At 37.7% G+C, this 21,139-nt stretch overlaps 3 protein-coding genes and 1 non-coding gene across 4 annotated transcripts in view; 3 read left to right on the top strand and 1 right to left on the bottom strand.

Moving 5' to 3' along the window:
- Positions 1 to 21,139, bottom strand: part of LOC144643301 (uncharacterized) — a 203,599-nt gene that overhangs the window by 159,909 nt on the left and 22,551 nt on the right. The gene's annotated exons all lie outside the window — the stretch shown is intronic.
- On the top strand, positions 11,032 to 11,105 carry Trnat-agu (transfer RNA threonine (anticodon AGU)). Its single transcript has one exon. It is a non-coding gene; the product is annotated as a tRNA-Thr (tRNA).
- Positions 12,207 to 12,797, top strand: LOC144642190 (uncharacterized). The gene has a single exon (XM_078501174.1). The coding sequence runs from the start codon at positions 12,207 to 12,209 to the stop codon at positions 12,795 to 12,797; it is 591 nt and encodes a 196-aa protein (XP_078357300.1).
- Positions 19,503 to 21,131, top strand: LOC144643334 (adrenocorticotropic hormone receptor-like). Its single transcript, XM_078502548.1, has one exon. The coding sequence runs from the start codon at positions 19,596 to 19,598 to the stop codon at positions 20,649 to 20,651; it is 1,056 nt and encodes a 351-aa protein (XP_078358674.1). The 5' UTR covers positions 19,503 to 19,595; the 3' UTR covers positions 20,652 to 21,131.

The raw sequence follows: 21,139 nt of genomic DNA, 5'->3' as shown, positions 1-21,139 counted from the left end.
CACTTTTTTTGGCATTATTTGGCTTCGCGAGCATTTTTTTTTACATTTTATCCCAAAAAGCACTGCTAGCATTATTTTGGATTTTCAACAGACTATTTGTATTATTTTGTATTAAAAAGCACCATCTGACTTTATTTATGGCGTCCAAAGATGCATTATGCCCTCATTTTAGTCAAAGGAGCCGAGGAGGCCTGGGGAATAGGTTTGATACGTCAGTGGTTGCCTTCTAGAAACCCAGTCCATCACACTCGTTCCAAGATGACGTCATCCACGTGTCATCGAGGAACAATGGAAGTCAGCCAGCCAAGGCAGAGATAGCTCGAGAGCGTACCCTGACATCAAACATTGATCGTTACGTTTTATTGTTGAAAAATGTAACTGAAAATCTGAAAAATGAAATATTCTATGTTTAAAAAAATCGGAAAAAAGTGAGCATTTTTATGCAACCCACGAGCACTTTTTAAAAAAATTAGCATTATTTTAGCACTTTTTTGGCAAAAAACGAGCACTTCTTTTAGCATTTAATGTTTTTTTTTTTTACGAGCACTTTCGGTAAGAGCCTAATGTCATGTCTCTGTCACAAACCGTGGTCTCACAGTGAATGCGTCTTATTCACGATAGCCTCCATGATGGTTTCTGATATTTTTACATTGAAAACCTCATGATGTGCTCTACCAGAGGACAAACTTTGGAAATAATTTAATTCGTGGACAATCCGGTATCTGCCATCTAAGATTTAAACGCCCAGAGAAAGTCGTGGAGACGAGGTCCCTGGAACTGTCCAATTGTATTCCAACTTTAAATGTTTACACTCCTTCAAAAAATTTTTAGTTTAGACCTTATTTTAAACAAGTTAACCAAAACGTGTTTGCACAGTGTAGGGGTTCCTGTTTAATTGTGGAATTTGATCATACGCAGTTTATAAAATTGCATTAAGTGTTGGGAATGTGTGATAAAGCTTTTTTGATCTTTCTAATGAGTTCCACCGGAATCAGATGTATAAATCATCCCTATTTTAAACTTCGCAATTATTATCAATAAACACGACGTACCGATACCTTAGAATATTATAAAAACCTGTAAATACATTAATGAAGTGCTTATCATTTTGTAATCAAATCTGATATTTTGGCGCACGTTTCACTTGGTTTTAGAATTTGTTGCGGAAATTCGCATTTCCTTTCTTTTGAGACAGCTTTCCGTCAAACTTTGATACAAATTTTATAGCATAGTGGAATCCGGATACCTTGAACCCTCCCCCCCCCCCCCCCAGGGAAAGGAAAATTGGTTCCAAAAATCGAAAGTTCGAGAAAATGGGAGTAAAATTGCCCGGGGGGCTACTCAAAAACGTTTTGTACGGGGAGGCTCCGCCCCGAGGTCCAACCCCTTACCTTCTTATATACCATTTTGACAGAAAAGACACCCCTTCCGTATACCTTTTACTGAAAAAAGGTACCCTTTTAATGTACCTAAAAGACATGGCATAGGCCTGAAACAGGAAGTCTGGATGTCATTTTTATGCAGCGTTTCATAAATTTAAATGATACAGCCTTAAGGTGCGTCTGTTCGAAATAATTTAATTGAAGGCCCTTTTAAAAACCTAAATGACCGATATCCCTACCCTTTCATATACCTACACTTGTGAAATCCCTACCCTTTTATATACCTGAAGCATGAAAAAGGTACCCCTTTCGGGCGGAGCCTCTCCGTATAGGCCATTATAGGGAGGGCCCCCCCCGGGTAAAATTGCAGTGTTCGACTAAGTAAAGGAAATCCAAGAGAAACGACTTTTGGTTTGAGTCATCGCGATGTTCGAGAATGAACTTACGGGGCATTCGTCCATTCCACCGTCAAACGGGTGTTACCAATAAGGGTTTTTTTTAAAACATTTCACAATAAAAATTAACGGTAAAATTTCGCGACGTTTCGACCGCTCTTCGTTCATTATCAGGCTTAATGTAAGAAATAAAATTTGCATAGATATATTAAGCTACAAAGAGGTAAAAATGTGTGAGAAATATTAATGAAGTAAAAATATGTAAAAAGGTAAGTTAGAAGAATTTACAAAGTAATTGCTAAAAACAATAAAAGGCATGCAAAACTAATTAATAAAAAAATATTTAAAAACTTTAGCAAGAATAGAGTCAGATTGTACATTGAGACTTGGTCTCAGTTCGTGAATAAAAAACATTTCAAAAATAAGACAGTCAAACTTGTTTTTACATTTATTTAAAATAGAAAAATTCTTGGTTAAATCCTTAGGGGCCAAAGAATGTTCCTACGTTTTTGTGCTCATCGACGCGTTGGTGCAAGTGCCGGCGGGTGTTGACGGGATTAATTGACTAACGTATGCGTAAACAGTATATGAAGTGATTCCATGAAACGGAGGAGTCAGAAGTGACTGGTTAAAGTAGAGATTTGAACTGCGCAGTAAGGTTGTAGTCATTTTAAGCCAAGCACAGATGTGCCACAATGTGCTACACAAAACAGTTACTCAATCTCCAAGAATCCAACAACTTTTAAACGTGTTACTGTTTTTATAATCATGGTCATGCTAAACTTAGACATTTTTGTATTGTCTGACTGATAGCATGTATCTTATGCTGTTTACTAACTTCAATTTCCACTTGCAGTTGGCCAAAAAACTTTTTCTTATTACAAAAAAAAACATAACAGCTCTGAAAAAGTGCAGATTACATGACGGTGCGTCATTTTATCGCTGTCGCTGTAAACTACTATTCAGCTTGTCCTTGTTGAATGGTTACAAACGCTAAAAAATAAACACTTCAGTTGAAAACGAAGACATAATTTTGTTTTTTCGGTCCTCAACTTGAAATATTTTCACAACCCACTAAGTCATGTGTTTGTGGTTGTCATGGATTTGGAGCTGTCGATTATAAGATCGTAGTCATCCCTCGAAGGTTACATTAAAGGTCTTTTCTTGTTTTAACACTTTACTAAATAATTTTGGATTTTTGTAATAGAACCAAAAAAATTACTGCACTGTACATCAATACTTCCAAAGATCTCCAATTAGTTTAAATTCCTTATAACTTAAAAACAGCCGTGCAAATAGTTTCGTTTCCTTTTTAGGGAAGATATCAATTAACGTACTGTGGAAGTATATCTGAAATAAACGGTTCTGTGAAAAATCTGTCACATTGCATTCATATGCTTATTCGGACTGATTGTGTCATTGAGATTAAAAATTCGGGACACAAGTAACTGCATCCAGTTTCCTAAGAGTAAGAGACAATGATGCTGACGAGCGTAAATTGAAGTGATTCATCTCGACAAAGTAAAAAAGTTTTTTTATATACTTCAAGCACTATCTGCGTCACTGCTTATAGTACTTTTGCTTGGCGTTTTATCAGTTCGTAAGATCCTACTGGAAATGTAATAAAACGTTTATTCAACAGTTTAAATGACGAAGTTGATTACTGCGCCGTTTGCTGTCCAGAAGTTGCCACCTCAGACATCATTTTCCCTAGGCCTAAAGCGTAGGTCATGACGTAGGTCATGTTACATTAATACACGCTTGATCCCAGTTTAAGCTTCTTAACACAGCTGTTTGTAATTTGAATCGGAAAAAGTTTAAAAAGACGTTTAAGTCTGTTTTGGTCCAATAGTTCCGGAAAGCGAGGAATTTCATCTGCGAAACAATTTCAGGGAACATTACTGCTCGCTAGTCCATCCCAGGTAACTTCCAGTATTTTTATTAATGATTCTTGCCTAAACAAATCACTTGCACCCATTCTAATCGGAGGTGGAGAGAGAGGCACTGTGAGAGTTACGTTTCTTTACCAAGAACACAACGCAACAACTGCGTCGGTCAGGGCTCGAAACCAGACTTCTCAATAGACTAGGTCCAATGCAATAACCATTAGATAACTGCGCTTCTCGCAAATTACGGTTAAGTTTATTCCTGTTAAATAATTGGCCAAATCTTCAATAAAACTCATGTTGGATGGACCAACTTAATCACACGTTGTTCTTCACGTAAACAGTTAGGAAAAAATGTCATGGCTCACCTAGCTCAGAGCTACCTTTATCTTTTTTCGTCTATTGAACGCTACTGTTATATGTTCTCAAATCCTGTCGATTCATTACTATTTTAATTTTAAAAATATTCTTTGGTAACGTAACATACTCTAGCTTCAAAACCTTGACCAAGTTTTGACCAATTCTACAATCCTCATTCCTTGTTTTTTTTCTTTCATCCAAACAAAAACCTGAAACAATTTAAAGTAAATAACACAACACTCTGTACTTTTGTAACAGTACACCGTTTCAATGTTTCTTATAGCCTTCTAGTCAAGTGATCGTTGTTAGGACTGAAACGTTCGACCCAAAAATAAAACAAACACAACAAAACAGCATGCACAAAGAACATATCAGCATCGTCTTTGCTCCGGAATGAAGTTAGGTCTAGTTACGTTATGTGTTAAACGATTGAAGCTAAGTTGCTTGAAAAATATTTCATCAAAAGTTACAAGGTAAAAAAATATTAACAGATACTCGTTTTACAAACACAGAGAGAATAACTGAACATGTGTCATGTTTCTTTGTCAACTACAACGACAAGAAGGTTTTTTACTTAGAGTAATGGAGATTACAGAAATACCATTTTGGCATAGGTTATTAAGATGACTCTATTTGTAGGCACGCATATCGTGCTAAATAAACCAACCTGATAAAAAATAGCATGCGACTTCAGCTCCTGAAACAACTTCAACGTGCGGTATTACTAAGTGATTACGTTACAAGGATGATACATATGGCTAGGTCGGAAACAAAGTTCAGGCCTTGATAACGTTTTCTATACAATTATAGCCAAGACTGGTCAAGCATTCCTTTGATAACAAAGTAATGAATTCATTCGATGAAATTTGCGTTACTTCATTCTTCTCTTCGATATTCTATTTCTTGAAATAAATTGGTTAGTGCTCAAACTACATCTCGATTTAATTTTTGAATTGTGACTGTCTGACCTTACGCAAGAGGTACGTGAAAATTCGCCGTCCCGAATATTTTAGTTGCCAATGTCAACCGACAAAGGCGTTTTATCCTTATCCTGTTCGTCACTCGCTTTTGTAATTCTTGCATAATACCAAAACAGAGGATAGGCATTTTGGTGTACTGAAGAGGCTCAAAAAGACCAGCAGTGAAGAAAAATGAGGGGAAAAACTGTCGTTGACCCAGTTTTTAGGTTTCTGCAAATAAAGGATACTCAGTTCAAATTCCCACATGCCGTGGTGAACTGAAAGGCGCAATACGTATGTATGCAGATTGTGGTGAAGCAAAACTAGCAAAATAAAGGTGAAGAACTTTCAATAAATATACGGACGAATAATAAACCAACGGCTTATGTAATTTGATTTAATGTTGCACAATTATAAATCCCTCCCAATAAAATAAGATTTCGCAACGTTTTGTCGCTAGGTATACGTAGGTGTACATTTACAGGGTTGAAGTGGCGCGATCACGAGACCTGTTACTTATATAAGAGGTGGAAAGTTACTTAAGTAATATTATACGCACATAGAAGCGAGGGTACTCTGTCTTCTGAATCACGAAGCGCCATTGAGGATAGGAGAAGTTAGAAAGTTAACGAAAGGTTTTGTACAAATACATTAAGGAGATATTGTCGCTGTTTCATTCTTGAGACATACTTAAATTTCGAGGTAAGTTCACCTGGGGTTTGCCGCTTGCGATAGTCTCTAAGTGTATAAATATGAGGCAGATTGAATACTTTACCGTAATAATTAAGGGCCTCAGTGGGCGGGAAACTGCATTGCAAGTTAGAATTAGCAGACTGGTTTTACTACTGACAGCAGAGATGGTCTGTTCAGAGGGATTTTAAAGTTACAGAAGATTTTATAGTCTTTTACTGGAATGTGTACTCTCGTTCTCAAAAACTTTAGCTTGGTATGTAACACACAAAAAGGTCCGGAATTCCTTTACACCTTCGGGGAGGCTCACTCGATACAAATTTTCCTTCACAGCTGTGTAGTGAGCTGAATTAAGACGTAGATAATACGTGTTTACTCCAGTACAAACCAACGCGTTGGTTTAGAACAAACAGGCCTGGCGCATCTTTCAGGTCGATTTGTCTTCTTTCACCGACGTAGTTCTTGTCCTATTTATGTCTATTACAAGCTGGGACATGTATGGGCAACAATTCTGGAAGAAGAACATGCCAGGACACGAAAACGTGAGCAATCTTTGCGTTGTTTTGCAAAGAAAATCAGCAAAACAAACCCACCTCTTCAAGAATAGGAAACGAGAACACATGTGAAGGTCCATGTTTATCCTCTGCGGCGTAATTCAATGGTCTTTCTTGGATTTTTACTGGCTAAAACTTATCTCTTTACTTAAAAGCTTTGACAGTTCTAAAGAAAATAAAGTATTCTATTCATGAGCTTTGGGACGCTTTGACTCGTCCAGAAATAGCCAGAATAATCGGGTCAACTCATGTATAGGGCTACGCTGACGACCCCGCCCAATTTGGTGCACCTCTTTTTTCGAGCAATAAACCTTCTAGAACTCGCCCAAAACGCTATCGTTAATTAAAAAACATTCGAACAGTGCATTTTTCGATCAAAAAGAGATATTCAGCTTCCCTTTACGACAGGAAACAAAGCATATTCTAAAGGTAAAGGTACAACGCACGTGCTTACAAAATCATGCGGCACACTTCTCACGTGAGGTGTAAACGGCGCGTGATTGGTGCGGTCAAACATTCTTTAGCGATGCGCTTAGCACTATCTCACTTGGAAACGCTATCTTACGTACTTGAGGATATTAAAGTATACGTTAACAGTTAAACTTAGCATAACAGAGAAAGATCCGAAAGGACAAGGAGTAACAAGGTAGGCGTGGAGTCAAATCGTGAGATTTCTCTCTTTCCAACAGTAAGCCCATTTGCAAAATGTGATTCTGAACTTGTTATGAATAAGCATTCGGTAGACACCGTATTTAGCACTAAGTCCTGCATTTTTAGTTGCTGTTGCAAATTCGAAGGAAGAAGTTGAACTTCTTTTTTGCAGTAGCCCTGTAGATGTTTCCACTGCTATCCGTTCGAACTGGAATTTTAATGACCATTTCTTTTCTTATGATACTAAAACTGACAGTAAGTAATCAATGGAGTACATTCTCCGTATAAACGCCTTTACTATCACACAATGTATTCAACTATATAGGTTCACATCATATTCATCGCAAGTAGGCCGATTTTTTTTTTTTTAACAGCGACTCTATACTGGCCACCTGGAAGGAGAACCTACACCCTCACGCGACCCAAAGGTCAGGCACTCGACAAGTTTTATAGCGTCTTAAAATAGTCCACTTCTTTTGCATTCCAGCTTTGTAAACCATCACAACAAAAAGCTTTAACTTAAGCTTCATGAAGAAAAGAGATACTGAAAATTAATATTTAGTTCTTTAATACGAATAATGGTCCTTTTTTCTCCAAACTTGCTCACGTGAACATTGCGATGACACACGACCAGCGCTAGTTGAATTGAAATTGTTTACAGCTCTGTACAACTTGGAATGTAAACAAAATTCGGATTCTCCGCGTTTATGCGTTATCAAAACTGAGTGGCTCACGTGAAGAACAAAAATAAGTTGAAATTCTTTTGCAATACGCCCACTCGACAAACTCTAGTTTGCTCAAGGCGTTCGACTAGTTCTACCATCTGATCCCCTATTACTCCGCGCAGTTTTCTCACTAACAAAAGCGTGGATCACTCTAGACAAAGCGATTTTTGTTTATGTCGGTGTTTCTGTAATTCGTCAATAGCGTGCACGTTTCGAAAAATGAAACAGTCGGGTGTTGTTCTACAATGATTACTTTTTTATCAATAAAATCTATCTGATTTCCCCACTTTGTAGACAATGACATTAGTCAATTGAGTCAAGAATTGGCTGAGACATTCCCATGATATAATTTCGCGGCAAGCACGCATTATTCTTCTATCGCGGTTACAGTACTAGTCATTAAGTCAGGATATGCTCTTCTTACCACGCGCACGCGTTTCAAGTCTTTAAAATTTCGTATCTCGACCCTTAGCCATGTAGCAAATCCGATGACGTGCCTGATTGTGCCAATACAACGCTTTAGAGAAACAAAGCGGTATAGCACTGGTAGACTGATGATTTGAAATGCCTTTTTTTTTAGTGGAGGTAGGTTTTTGAAAAGTGCTCGTTGCTCGCAAGGCTAATTTTTGTCAATGCTCGTGCTCGCAAAGAAAAACGCTGTGCTCGCATGCTCGCAAATGCTCGCAAAGACCATTTGATACCCCTCACATATATAAAACTAACTGCAAGAATGTTGTCCGCAGTCTAAAAATATTTGTGAACTTCTGGTCGGCATAGCGCGGTTGGTCGGTATTAATCCAAAACCTTTTATTTTTTTAAAAAAAGGTAAAAAAGAATGGCTGTGTAATTTGAACGTAGTACAATCGTTAAGCTTTGAGCATCTCATTTCCCGCATTATTTTTTTTTTCACTTACCGATCTTTGACATCGAAATGAAATAACGACATTAACCGCGTGTCACAAACGCATCAATTGGATCTCCTGGAGAAAAAGTCTATTGGTCTGATTATGCTTGTGTTGCTTAAGGCCAACCAAGTGATATTTTTAAAAATTTAAACTGCTGTCAGAAAACCGACCACTTTAGTGAATATATATATTTTTTCGTGTACAAAAGGTATACAACGCTAAACGGGCAGATTATAAATAGTTTTATCTCGGATGGACTAAAATTAAAGTATTTATGAATAAAGGTGGTATAAAAGCCAGAATAAGTTCAGTGGATATGTAAAATTTCAAAATAGTTTGCGACTATTGTTTATTTTTCAATCAAATTTGTGTTATGAACTTTTTTACAATTTACTGCGTACCCTCTTTTGATAAAACGTTTTGGCTTTCACTTCAAGTGTATAAACATGAACTTTTGCATGATCCGGAGATATTTCTTTCATTTTCAACTGACTTAATTTTATTCAATTGACCTTTGAGTCTACGGATTTGAAACTTGGAAAGTCCGACATTGCTCCATTCTCTTCTTTATTATTTAGAGTTCTTATACCTTTGTTTCAGAGTCTTTCTCCTTTCGAAGAAAGAAAACAGTTTTTGAATTACATTACCTTTTTTTTCGTTCTTTTTCTCTCTGTGATTGTGAAATCTATTTTAGTTCTAAATCAGCAAAATATTTGGGATAAATAAGACAAACATTACTCATTACCACCGCAACGGAAGACAAAATATTGAAGTGCTTTTATGATTTTTACCCTTTTAACGTCGCGTTGCCAAGCAGTTTAATTCCTTTTTGTTTGTTTTCATTTTTGTCTTTTTTCTTCGTAACAGCTATTTCAGATCTGGATGGGCAAAATACTCAAGAAAAATAAATAAACAAAAAGCGTAGTGAATTTCCGCAGCGCAAGACGAAAAAAAACCATTGAAGTAATACTACATAATTGTTGCTCTAATTTGTAATAACAGTGTTACGTAATCAATTCGACTTTCGTCCCTCTTTTTAAATTTATACCAGTCTTGATGCAACTACCACATTTTCAAGGACGCAATTATTTTTGCTTCAAATTTTAGCTTTGCAAATGCTATACGCGAACGTTGTAGTGCGAAAAACCTCCCCCTTTTAATGTTGCACCTTTCATTAAAAATCTACTTTAGGAAATATTTTTTGGAATTCAACACTGAGGCGGATATAGAGGCGAATACTGGAAAGCGACCAACTGCTAGCTTTTCAAAGGAGAGGAGAAAATTTGAAAAAAATTGTTTGCAGATAAGATGAGTATAAAACAAAATGTTTGTAAAATAGAAAAAAGTTTTTTACAGGCCACAAAATTACAGAATTTGTTTGCCAAAGAATTTTTTTTATCCCCCTTCCAAAAAACAAATATTGATCCGTCCCTAACTGTGCTAACGTAGTTTTTTCACTTTGTGAATTTCTGACAACGTGATAGATGCCCTAGCAATGCATCCAATATATATCACATCTTACGATCTGGATCGATATTTTGAAAGTGTCTCTACTGCTGTACCATTTGTTCTACTTGTGGCGAGGAAATCCTGTGATCTTTATCGTGTTCCTACTCAGCTGTTAATGGAATGCATCAACATTTCATGAAATTAAAAAAAAATTAAAAATAAAATAATAATAATAATAATAATAATAATAATAATAATAATAATAATAATAACAAAAAAAAAAACATTCCATGCAATTCAATCTGTAATCAAAATAGCGGCCTGTCTACTTCATCTTGAATTCAAGCGTGCTTTATCTTAAAACTTTACTAAAAGAGCCACAAACTTTTGTTAGATCTCTTATCTTAGTTTGCCGAATGGTCAAAAGTCACACGAAAGATGTTTTGTCTCCCGAATCACCTCTTGCATGAGGCGAGGGGAGTGGGGTGGGGTGGGTTATAGAGATCAGAGCGTTTTGGTCTACAGGGTATCACTTTTTTGCCGACGAACTGTTTACTGAAATGTAGAATTTAGCCTAGACTAAGAATTCAAACTTGGAGTTAAAAACCTTAACATAAATGAAAACACCATTCATTACGGCAACTTAAAATGCCAGTTGACTGCAATATTGATAAAGTTTCTGTAGAATGGCAAGTCTGGGATAGGCTAGGTATTTCTGGCTTCTAATCAAAAATAGGGTTGCAAAATGCAGCTGAACAAGGTCTAGAACATGGTAATGGTTACAGTGTCCTAGTGACACATCCCCAGCCAAAAATTCCCAAACTACCCCCCCCCCCCTACCAGGTCACTAGAAATGCGATTGTTTATAGTATTATACCGCCATCTAATAAATAGAAAGTCCCCCCACCTTCTGGTGGGTACTGCCATATACGGGCTATAGTGGTATGTGCCGCAGGATAGAATATGGTTTTTTAGGTACTCCGTCTTTAAAGGAGCTACACCACAGACAGCACATTTTGAAAAAAATCTCCATCCACGGGTATATTACGAACTCACAAGTGACCAGCTCCCAGTTGGCTTGATAGCTCAGTTGGTTAGAGCGCTGCACTAGTATCGCAGAGGTCATGGGTTCGATTCCCGTTCAAGCCTGAATTTTTTTCAGGCTTGCTTTTCTCAACTGCTTAAGTTGAGTACATTACTGCGATGATCCTTCATTTGCTAAAAGTTTTTCAAATTTATCGTTCGAAATTTGTCGAAATGTTTATCAGTCGAAACCATTCTTGGTTATTTTCGCCTCTTTATTACACCTTTGTTATGTTTCTATGTTAGAAAAAAATATTTTGAGGTTTCCTTCAATTTGAAAGGAATCTGAGAAAAATGAATTTACCGTGACATTGCTCCTTTAAAAATGCTATCCTTTTTGCATCTTTTGGCATTGTGATTCCGATGTGATCCTTAGATAGTGTTCCTTTAAATTGATTAGCTAAAAATTATAGCGCTTAAACGTCCAGCTAAACGAAAAAGATATGTTCTAATGCAACTGAACGTTCCGGTAAACTTGCCATGATAAAAAAAAATAAAATAAAAATAAAACCGAGGTGTTCAAACAATTTTTAGTTATCGTTTTACCCTTGAATAAGGTGTAAATCCTCGAACAAATTGGTATGGCTCTTACTTCTAAATATGTCGATCAAACTCTGTGTATGACCATTTAATTTAACTTTTGAATTATTTTAAAAAAACTTTTGAAATATTTCAGACGTGCCTTATGCCTAAAAGTCCTTCAGCACTATGGAGGGATGAATTTTCTAATGTTTAGCTTTCCAAATTCACAGGAAAATCGAAAAAAATATGAAAACTCGTGAGGTAGTGGCACTTTCTTGAGCCATGTCGCATCAGATCAGCGCAGGCGCTCAGGTTGAAGCATACGTCAGTGTACACCCATGGGCAAATAGTAGACGCTAAACTAACCAATCAGGGCGCGTGCTTTACTATAGCTATACAAGGTGGATCTAACTTGTCAGTCTGTGGAGATATGCCAGTGTGACCATACATTCTGTGGGTACACTGTGGATAAAAGACTAGTGTACTCTCACGTCGTGCTTTTTTTCTCTCCAATATTTTACAAAACTGTTTCTTCGTGAATTTTTAACTATGAGCGCTACTGGAAGATAAAGGAGTATGATGTTTTGATGTCTCGACTGCTTTTGAAAGCTAATGTATATACTCAATCCTTTTTGTTTCGTAGCCATGGAGAGTTTTAAGGACGATCTTACCAAGAAACCTCGAAAACGACAAATGTCCAGAGCAAAGAGGATCCTAGCAAACCGACGAGAGAGAGAACGTGTTCGCAAAATGAATGACGCCTTTGAAGAGTTACGAAGCACAATCCCCAATTACGAGGAAACCAGAGTAAAAACAAAGCTGGAATTGTTGCGGATTGCCACAAACTACATCCAAAGCTTAAAAGAGCATATCCACAGTTCTCTTCATGGGTACGAAGGCTACAGCTCTTCAATGAACCCCGCGATGTATCCACCGGGCTTTGATATGGAAAGTAGCGGCGCTTCCAAGTCACGAGGGTCTGACTATCCATTTCCGCCTCAGTTTCCAGCTCCTCCGCCACCGACTTTCACCGAGCTGGCTAGTTTCCAGTTTGCTCAACAGCAAACAGCTTCTCATGGGAATCCGTTCCCCACGCCACTCCCAAATGGAAACGCCCCTGATAGCTCCAATCAGGATTTTTGCAACCTTTTGACGACAACTCTTGCTGATTCGCATGTAGGGGAGAGCTTCCTGTACAATCTGCAGGTGAAATACACTGAAATATTATCATCGTAATACAGTGGAACCTCGATAGAACGAAGGGCCAATTGCAAGGGACTGGCAAAATATGTTCGCTATAACGAGGTTTCGTTATATCTAGGTTCTTTTCCATATATTTTACTATTACTGGGGCAAAGAATATCGTTCGTTATATCGAGGACCTCGCTATCGAGAGGTTTGTTTAAATCGAGGTTCCACTGTAAAAGGTCCTGAAGGGGGTGGGGATATAAATCCCATTTTCTCAGCCTGTTGTTTTCCCATATTTTCAAAATTGCAGTCCCAGTTCTTTTGTTGTTTCTGTCTGTGATCCCCATTACCAAGGACCAATTTCCAGTCCAAGTGACCCAAATTCCATTTTCCCAGTGAAAATTTGCCCAAATTCCAGTTGCCGTTTTACCCCTTCAGGAACCTCGAAAAGGTAATATTTTGTCAACTATTTATGCTATGGGACTTCTAAAACAAAGAAAAGTCTAGCTTGACTGGTTGAACTCACTTTGTTCTGAATGCCCCAAGGCGTTGCTTGCTTTCCAGTATGGCTGATATTGTACAATGTGACCAGTAACCATGTTTTTAACCATTTTCCTTATCTTTTTATTTTGCATTGACAGAATGAAGCTTCTAACTTTTATGCTGAAGGCCACTGAAGATCAAAACGGAAGTTTTATTCAAAGCACAAGACGTTTTAAAAAATCATTCATACGATGAAGTCGTTTTACTTTATTACAGGGGAATTTTTTTTTATTAAACAGGCACTCACAATTTGGACTGCAAAACCTTAGAGACGTTTCAGCTTTATTGTTCCTTATTTGAGCATCGAAACAGTCTATTTTTTATCCCATTTGTTTTGCATTAAAAATATGTCAAACGATTTTGCGCCCGTGGGTCTCCCCACGGGAGAAGGGGGTGGTTAAATATCCCGTGTTCCCTTAGTTAAATTGTTTTTTTTAATCTAAACTTCTGCTTCAAAGCAAAGGGTAGGCTAGCCAAACTGTTGTCGCGCCCGCTAGGGTTACTATATCTCCCGAGAGGAGACAATAGAGGGGTGGAGGAGACAACTCAGACTGAGATTCATAGAAAAGGTTGTTTGACTTTTTCAAAGAAACAGTGAAACGTTAGCTCGCCCAGGGTAACTCAGGGTAGGTTTGGGGGCTGTCTCAAATACCAGAGATGGTAGAAAGGGGTATAAAACGGACAAGTTGGTAATTAGTAGTCATTTAGATGTTAGTTACAGGAGCTTTTTTAAAAGAACATATACTGCAAAGTTCCAAAAGTAACAACCCTCGACCGTCTATCGGTTTTGGTAGGCTTTTCCTAACGCATTTTTCGGAGGGTCGATACTTTAGGGAAGCAAATGTTACTAGATGTGGCCCGATCCATCTAAACAATTGGAGGATGAAAAGGATCATTTTCGTCCCCATAGCCCTTTCTTTTCTCTTAGCCGGCTTGGAACGAGAAAACGGAGGGCTTTGGGGACATAGGATTTTTAAATTAATTTGAATTTTTTTGATTGGCTGTTTGGAACAAAGAATTCCTAAAAGGAAGTCGAAAACCAAACGACTCTCCGTACATTCTTTTGAAACGTCATGACTGCATACATGAAGACCGGAAATCCTAGAATCTAGGACTGGAAATTCTGTGTCCCCAGAGTCCTTCGTTTCCTCGTGCCAAGGCCCAGCCGGCTAAGAGAAACGAAAGGGCTATGGGGACGGGAATGGAAAAGGATAAATCTCGTAAACAATTTTAACAACGTCAAGTTGCTGTTTGAGGTCACTTCATACAGAAGGTGGTTACCTTCGGGATTTGCTTTCAATCGTCAATTTTAATTGCTCCTTTTTTTTTGGGGGGGGGGGGAGGGGATAGTAACTTTTGGAACTTCACAGTACAGTTTGTATTAATCCAGTCCCTCGGTCCCGGTCCTCTGCATTTTGTCTTGAACTTGTACCCTGGGTAACGGAAGCTTTCCTCGGGTGCGTTCGAAAACTGGTTTGATCGGAACCGGAAAGCGGGTGAGAAGACTCTGGTACCTAGGGCATTGTGACAAAAAATCACAATACACCACAATACCCTTGTAAATCAAAAGTCAAGAAGGGTAACCTGTGATCAGAAGCTCCTGAAAATCTTCACTCACCCCCCCCCCCTTCCTCCCCCCACTCCCGGGGAGGGGAGAGACTCCCATATAAAAATGACGGGGCTAAACGTGAAAAAACGGTGGCCTTCTCCACATGCCATAATAAGTAAAACAGCAACTTTATTTTGGAGAGGGTAACACATGACAGTCGGAAAACTGATAACCTAGAGGCCCTCTATCCAAAAGTAAAATAGTCTGCAATACAGTTACGAAATTTCCGTTAGCTTTCTTTTCCTTCGATCTGGAAAAGGAGAGACTGATCACAGGATGAAGGGGGAATTTTCGTGGAACTGGAATGCTTTGATTGTAATATAAAAACATTTCACATGTAATCAATTTGACTGATACTGAATATCTTTTATTAAACATCCTTCATTATTGTTAGCCTTCTGACATATTTTCTTGACTTGGTTTGTGTGTGTGTGTGTTTTTCGTTGACCAAGATACTTCATTACTCTCCCACTGCATCTTTCTTCCCAGGAGCAAAAAATGGCTACCAGCAAACTCTAAGTACGACCCGTTAAACTTGTTGGAGAGAAAATAACTTGCGATGCACTAGCACGGCATCCAGTGCGATGATGCAATGTACGGAAGTGCCTGTACTGTAGTTTTGAAAAATTAATTTCAAAAACGAAATACCGCTACATTTGTGACTGTCGACCATTGCCGTAGCAAGGGTAAAATAAGTGGAAGGGTACGCGAGCGCCTGAGGCGCGAGCCGCTAGGGGGGTCTGGGGGCATGCCCCCTAAGAAAATTTTGAAATCTAGAAGCTTGGAAATGCTATTTCCAGCGTTCTCCAAGAGCTATTTGTGATTTACGCATATCGCGAATTATTTACTTCCTACACTGTCTCAGCAAAGTACTGAAGAGAGTATAACACTTGCAACGTTAATTGCAAAATAGAAAATCGACTGTCTCTGTATCTTGAAACCAGCAAATGTTTCACCTTTCAGAGTCATCATAGTACGTTCTGGTCTTAATTTCTCGTTTGTTTTAGTTTTTGGCCATTTAACATTGTTGTGCATCACCCTACGTACGTTAAAAAAATGAAAAGAACTACAAATGTTATTGTTTCAAACCTCTCGGGAGATAAAATTTTATTTTCAACATGTTATACAGGTCTGTTTTTCCTTTTTGGGAAAAAAACTGCGTGGGCACGGTCCCCCCCCGGCCCCTCCCCTTGCTACGGCACTGCATCAAATTCAGTAGTAAAGCAGCTCTTGTAAGCTTACAATTCTACTGGTCCTCTTAAGTGTAGCAGTTGCTATTGTTTTGGGGGGCTAGGAGCATTGTTCCTGTTTGTTTTATTGTTCTCTCGAAGGGTAGCGAGCCTTTCATGAAAGACGTTGCGAGAGCTGCTACTCTACCCGTTTAATTTGCCCTTAACAACAGCCAAGTTAAGGGACGGACCATTATTTTTTTGGAGAGGGGGGGGGGGGGAGATGAAAAATATTGAAAAAAAAAAAATTGTTTGCAGGGCCTGTAAAAAACAAAATAAATTGTTTGCAAACACGATATGTATAACAAAAATCTAGTAAGAATTTCGAAAAAAAATGTTTGAAGAGGTGCATAAGCTAAAAAAAAAAAGATTTGCAGAGGAAAATTTTTCATCCCCCCCCCCCTCCAAGAAAATAATGGTCCGTCCCTAAGCTCAGGCCTGCCTCTTATAGCTTAGAATACGGTGAACCCGAACGTTGCTTAGCTACATGAGCTATCCATCATCGCCACAAGTTAACGTCACACCCAGTAGTGTATACATTTTTTCTTTTCTTTCGACTGCGATTTAAAATGAGTTTCTTTCAAAAACAGTAAAAAGAAACGCCAAATTTTGACAGAAGGTAGAAACAAACGGTTTTCCAAGTTTTTAAATACCAAGAACTATGGTGCCCTTCAGAATAACATTGTAAGAATTATGTATACTGACCTCCCATGTTGATAGCAGGCGTTGAACACGAACATGGCGTGCAAAAAAGTAAACAAGAATTAAAACAAATTTATTTTTTTTTCATTTTGATCTATCTAGAAAACACATATCTGAAAACGAAGAATAACACAAAAATACAGTCGGACATTTCATCGTGGTCCCAGTCGGCCACCTACAAGCCTTACATTTTAAACCATTCATTAATCTCTCTCCTACACGAATACTTTTTCAGGTCCCAAATGTGTCTCCTTACAGTCCGTTTCGACTTTATTGGTTTTTACGAAATTAGCGAATCACTGAGTTTCGTTTCATTCTGATTTTAAGGTGAGATAAAACTTAAATTGCCACTCCAATAAAATGTTTTTCAGCGTACGATAACGTTTTTAATATGTACAGTAAAAAAAATTCTGCATTATTTTCCGATTCTGAAACCAAAAGATCGATTAATATGGACTGACATTTTGAAATAAACTCAAATTTCAATAAAGCATTATCCTTGAACGAAGATCTGTATAGACATGGAAATTTGCACGAAAATTATTGTTCATGAAGACCTTTGAATCATCAGTAGGCTTTAAGAATTGAGATGACGGCCCAAGTCACGTAAAATGCGTGTAAGGATAATGTCACGCAACGCAGTAAAACCATCTGCAGTGCCTGAACACACGTCCCCAAAAATCCTATTTAAAAAACAATTATTACAACAAAACATCTAAAATTTAAATGTCAGCGTTCAATTAAAGGAAGCTATTTTCTTCAAACAAGTTATCATGTTTCAACGACATGTTTTGCAAATGAAGTTTGAAGCAAATCAAGCCAAGTTTAGTCATGGGCCCATATTGTGATCCAAGGAGACAGTCTCTTCTACAAATCAAACACCATTGATGGAAGGTTTTCTATCGTAGGACTGAATGAATTGTTTCTCGATAATATTGCTGAATAGAAAAGTAACTTGACTTTGGAAGCCTTAATCGCTTTTTTTCAGTCGCCCCTAATCTAAAAAAGAAACTGAAATATTATTTTGTTTATTAACAACTAAAATATCTGAGAGTTGCTTTATTTTCAATTTAAAATTCACCTGTCGTTTTGCTTGATAAGCTGAAAAAAGGACTAGGGTCCTAAATTTGTTCACGGAAAGTAATTCCAAAGCGAACTATTAATTCATCTCTCAGTAATACTTTTCTTGCAACATGGATAAAAATGTTATAGCTAATAGTTTTTTATGTTTTTGCATCAGATACCTTACGAAGTGTTCCGAATCAGTCCACAGAATCGAACCAAATGATCGAAAAAATGGTTGAAAATGAATCAGGGAAATAGTATTTTGTTTAGGTGAATTAAAAGGTAAACGCGGCTTTCAGAGGTAGGTGTCTAAACTTCGATAAATGTTGCGAACAAATGTGGTGTTTTATGTTTTATGTATCTTCTACGGAGCGTACTGTGTCTTCAAAAGAAAACAATTAAAAGCAAAATGCATATTTGGGAATTAAGATTGACAAGATAACGATCATGTTTCCCTTTTTCCATTAAAAGTTTGATTCCCGTTACAATGTTGATTTGCATTTATTCTTAACTTTCCAAACGTGTGCGGGCATCACTGAATGACGCTTGAACTGTTGCGTATGTCGGTCTTATCTTAAATAACGTCAGCAAACAACGGATAAAAGCCGTCAAACTAGGCGATAAATGTTTATTCAGAGGTGGATCCCTTTGTTTTTATTTTTATATAATGCAACATCGCACACAATCTAATTGAACACCTCAGTAAAAAAAAAGACTGAAAAATCGGCAGTTTTTTCGGTTATTAGCCGTTAATAGCGTTTGTAATTGGCTAGTCTTTGTTTTCAACTTTAAGTAAAAGAAGGGGGGTTAATTTTCTGTATTTTGTGACTAGAAAGCAGAAAGAGTTAATTTTTTGCTACGAGTCAAGGTTATCAAAGATGTTTAACAGCTGATTTCGTTCTCAGGCGAAAGACATAGAGTCACGTTTTTCAAGTAAAAGCTGATCATGTCCCGGATATTAGTTTAGTCAACAAATCACAGTGTCGGCCGGCTACACGGTAAAATACTGCACGGCGCATAATTTAAACGCAGACAGTTGCAATATCGGCGGTTTTAAAGGAAAAAGCGATCGACAAAGTACGTTTGTAACTGACTTATACAATACAGATAATACAATACAATCAATTTATTTACGTCATGACGCGGGATGAGGTTGCCCTCCATATCCGAGCCAGAGGTTCATGGTCCTCATGTATAAAACACGTTGTTCCCAACGCTAAGTACCTGAAAAATAACTGAGAAGCATTTGATCAAAGACGGCTCATCGTGAAAAATGGCTGATATACAGTTGTCGTTCACAGTCTTTTTTAATCTTTCTCAGTACAAGCCATCCTTGTTTATTTTACGTTGTTTTGATAATTACCTTGACTCGAAATATTTTGACATAGTTCCTTATATTATCTGTGTTTTGTGAGCAGGAAGTAGAAAGCAGTAAGATTTTTTTAACAAAAAGTGCGTCAAGTTGTGAATCAGATTTATTTATAAAGAAAATATTTAACAGCTGAATAAGAGTCAATCTCTATTAAGTCACGTCCTTTAAGGAAAACCTCATTATTATTCCGGATGTTAGTTCAGTCCACCAATCACTGCATGCTTCGTTTATTTTGACGGCTTTCTTTTCCATTATCAGTTAAAAGCAATTACAAGACATAACGTGGTCACATTTTACTAGCAATTCTCATTATACACTCGTCATAAATGCAAAGAGTTGGTCCGTACGTTCTTCTCGGGTTCAGAATGGACTTTACAAACGCTTCAGAAAATTTACGCGACGACGAGGTATTGTACACCAAAAGAGAGCTAATTTATGAGCAACAGTTTGCTCTCGGTGCAAAGCTTTGCCTCAGCTCAGCTGTGATAATGTCTACAGTTGCTACTGTGACGGTAGTAGGAAACCTTCTTCTGCTGTTGACAATTCACCGAAATTTTCGCCTCCTGTTTCGCACTCCTTCCACGTTTTTGATTGCGAATCTCGGCTTTTCGGACCTGCTTGTGGGCTTGCTTGTTGGTTATCTTGTCGTAGTGAGGGACACTTACCGTTACAGACAACGAGAGATACCCGACGCGGTCCGAGTGCTTATCGAAGTTTTCGAAGGGCTGACGATGTTTGTCAGTGGTTGTACTATCATTGCATTGTCGGCGGATCGATACATCGCCGTGTCAGACCCGATGGGGTATCGATCGAGGGTGACGAAAAAACGAGTCAAGATATTTATACTGGTGGTTTGGATCTCTGCAATTTTATTGTGTACATTACCACTGACTGGTCTTGATAGGAAAGTTTACATCATTATCTATCTGCACACCCATGCAACAATTCCCATATTTTTGCTGACGGCCGTCTGCATCAAAATGTTTCGAGCTTTAAAGCGTCATCGAAGAGAAATGGAAACTCTACAAAATTCTGCTATGAACAGAAGACGCGAAATGGAACGGGAACGAAAAATGGCTCACACTGTGTACATAATTTTAACCCTGTTTTATTTAACGTTGCTTCCAGCTTACATTACGATACACTTGTTGTGTCTGTATAAGGGCTCCGATTTAGATATAAGATCAGTATTACGGCTGGCCGACTTTATATCGACGAGATTTTTGTTCCTAAACTCGGCCATTGATCCGTACGTTTATGCCTGGAGAATTCCTAAGTATCGCCAAGGTTTTATGAGGATCATGTCTTTTATGAGGCAAAGAAGAGAAAGAGAAATTACTCCAAGAAGCCCTAAACCAACTTACAAAAATCGTGGAAGCTAACATAAACCTCTTACTTGATAATTTAATAAACTGTGGAAAATTTATGAAACAAGCAAGGTATTTAGTCAATCATGGCAGAGTTAGCTCTGATCATGGTAGAACTATAAAGAACTTTGTCCTAGAACAATTGTAAAGCTGATAGCGATAAAAATCACAGAACTTTCTTGTAAAACAGAATACTACTGTAAATAACGAAAATTAAAAGCTAAGCTACTGGTCCACTTCCTCTCAAGTTTACATCACAAGTTTTTCGATTAAAAATTTTTAATCTCGCAATTTTTATCGTCACTTTTTTCCATAATTATTACTTCATTTTATTTATTATTGTATTCTTATTGTAATGTTACGAAATTTTTAGTATTGTTAATATTTTAATATATTGTTACTGAAAAGCCCGAAAGCGGTACCTTTTAGACTGCATGGATGTATATAAGAAGGGTAGAGATTTCAAGTGTTGAAGTGTAGGAAAGAGCAAGGAGAATTACCAT

The sequence above is a fragment of the Oculina patagonica genome, chromosome 2 (assembly GCF_052425735.1).
Source record: "Oculina patagonica isolate OP01 chromosome 2, crgOcupat, whole genome shotgun sequence".
NCBI classification, from domain to species: Eukaryota; Metazoa; Cnidaria; class Anthozoa; order Scleractinia; family Oculinidae; genus Oculina; species Oculina patagonica.
Note: the sequence above shows the minus strand (reverse complement) of the source record. Positions and strands in the feature narration are given on the sequence as shown.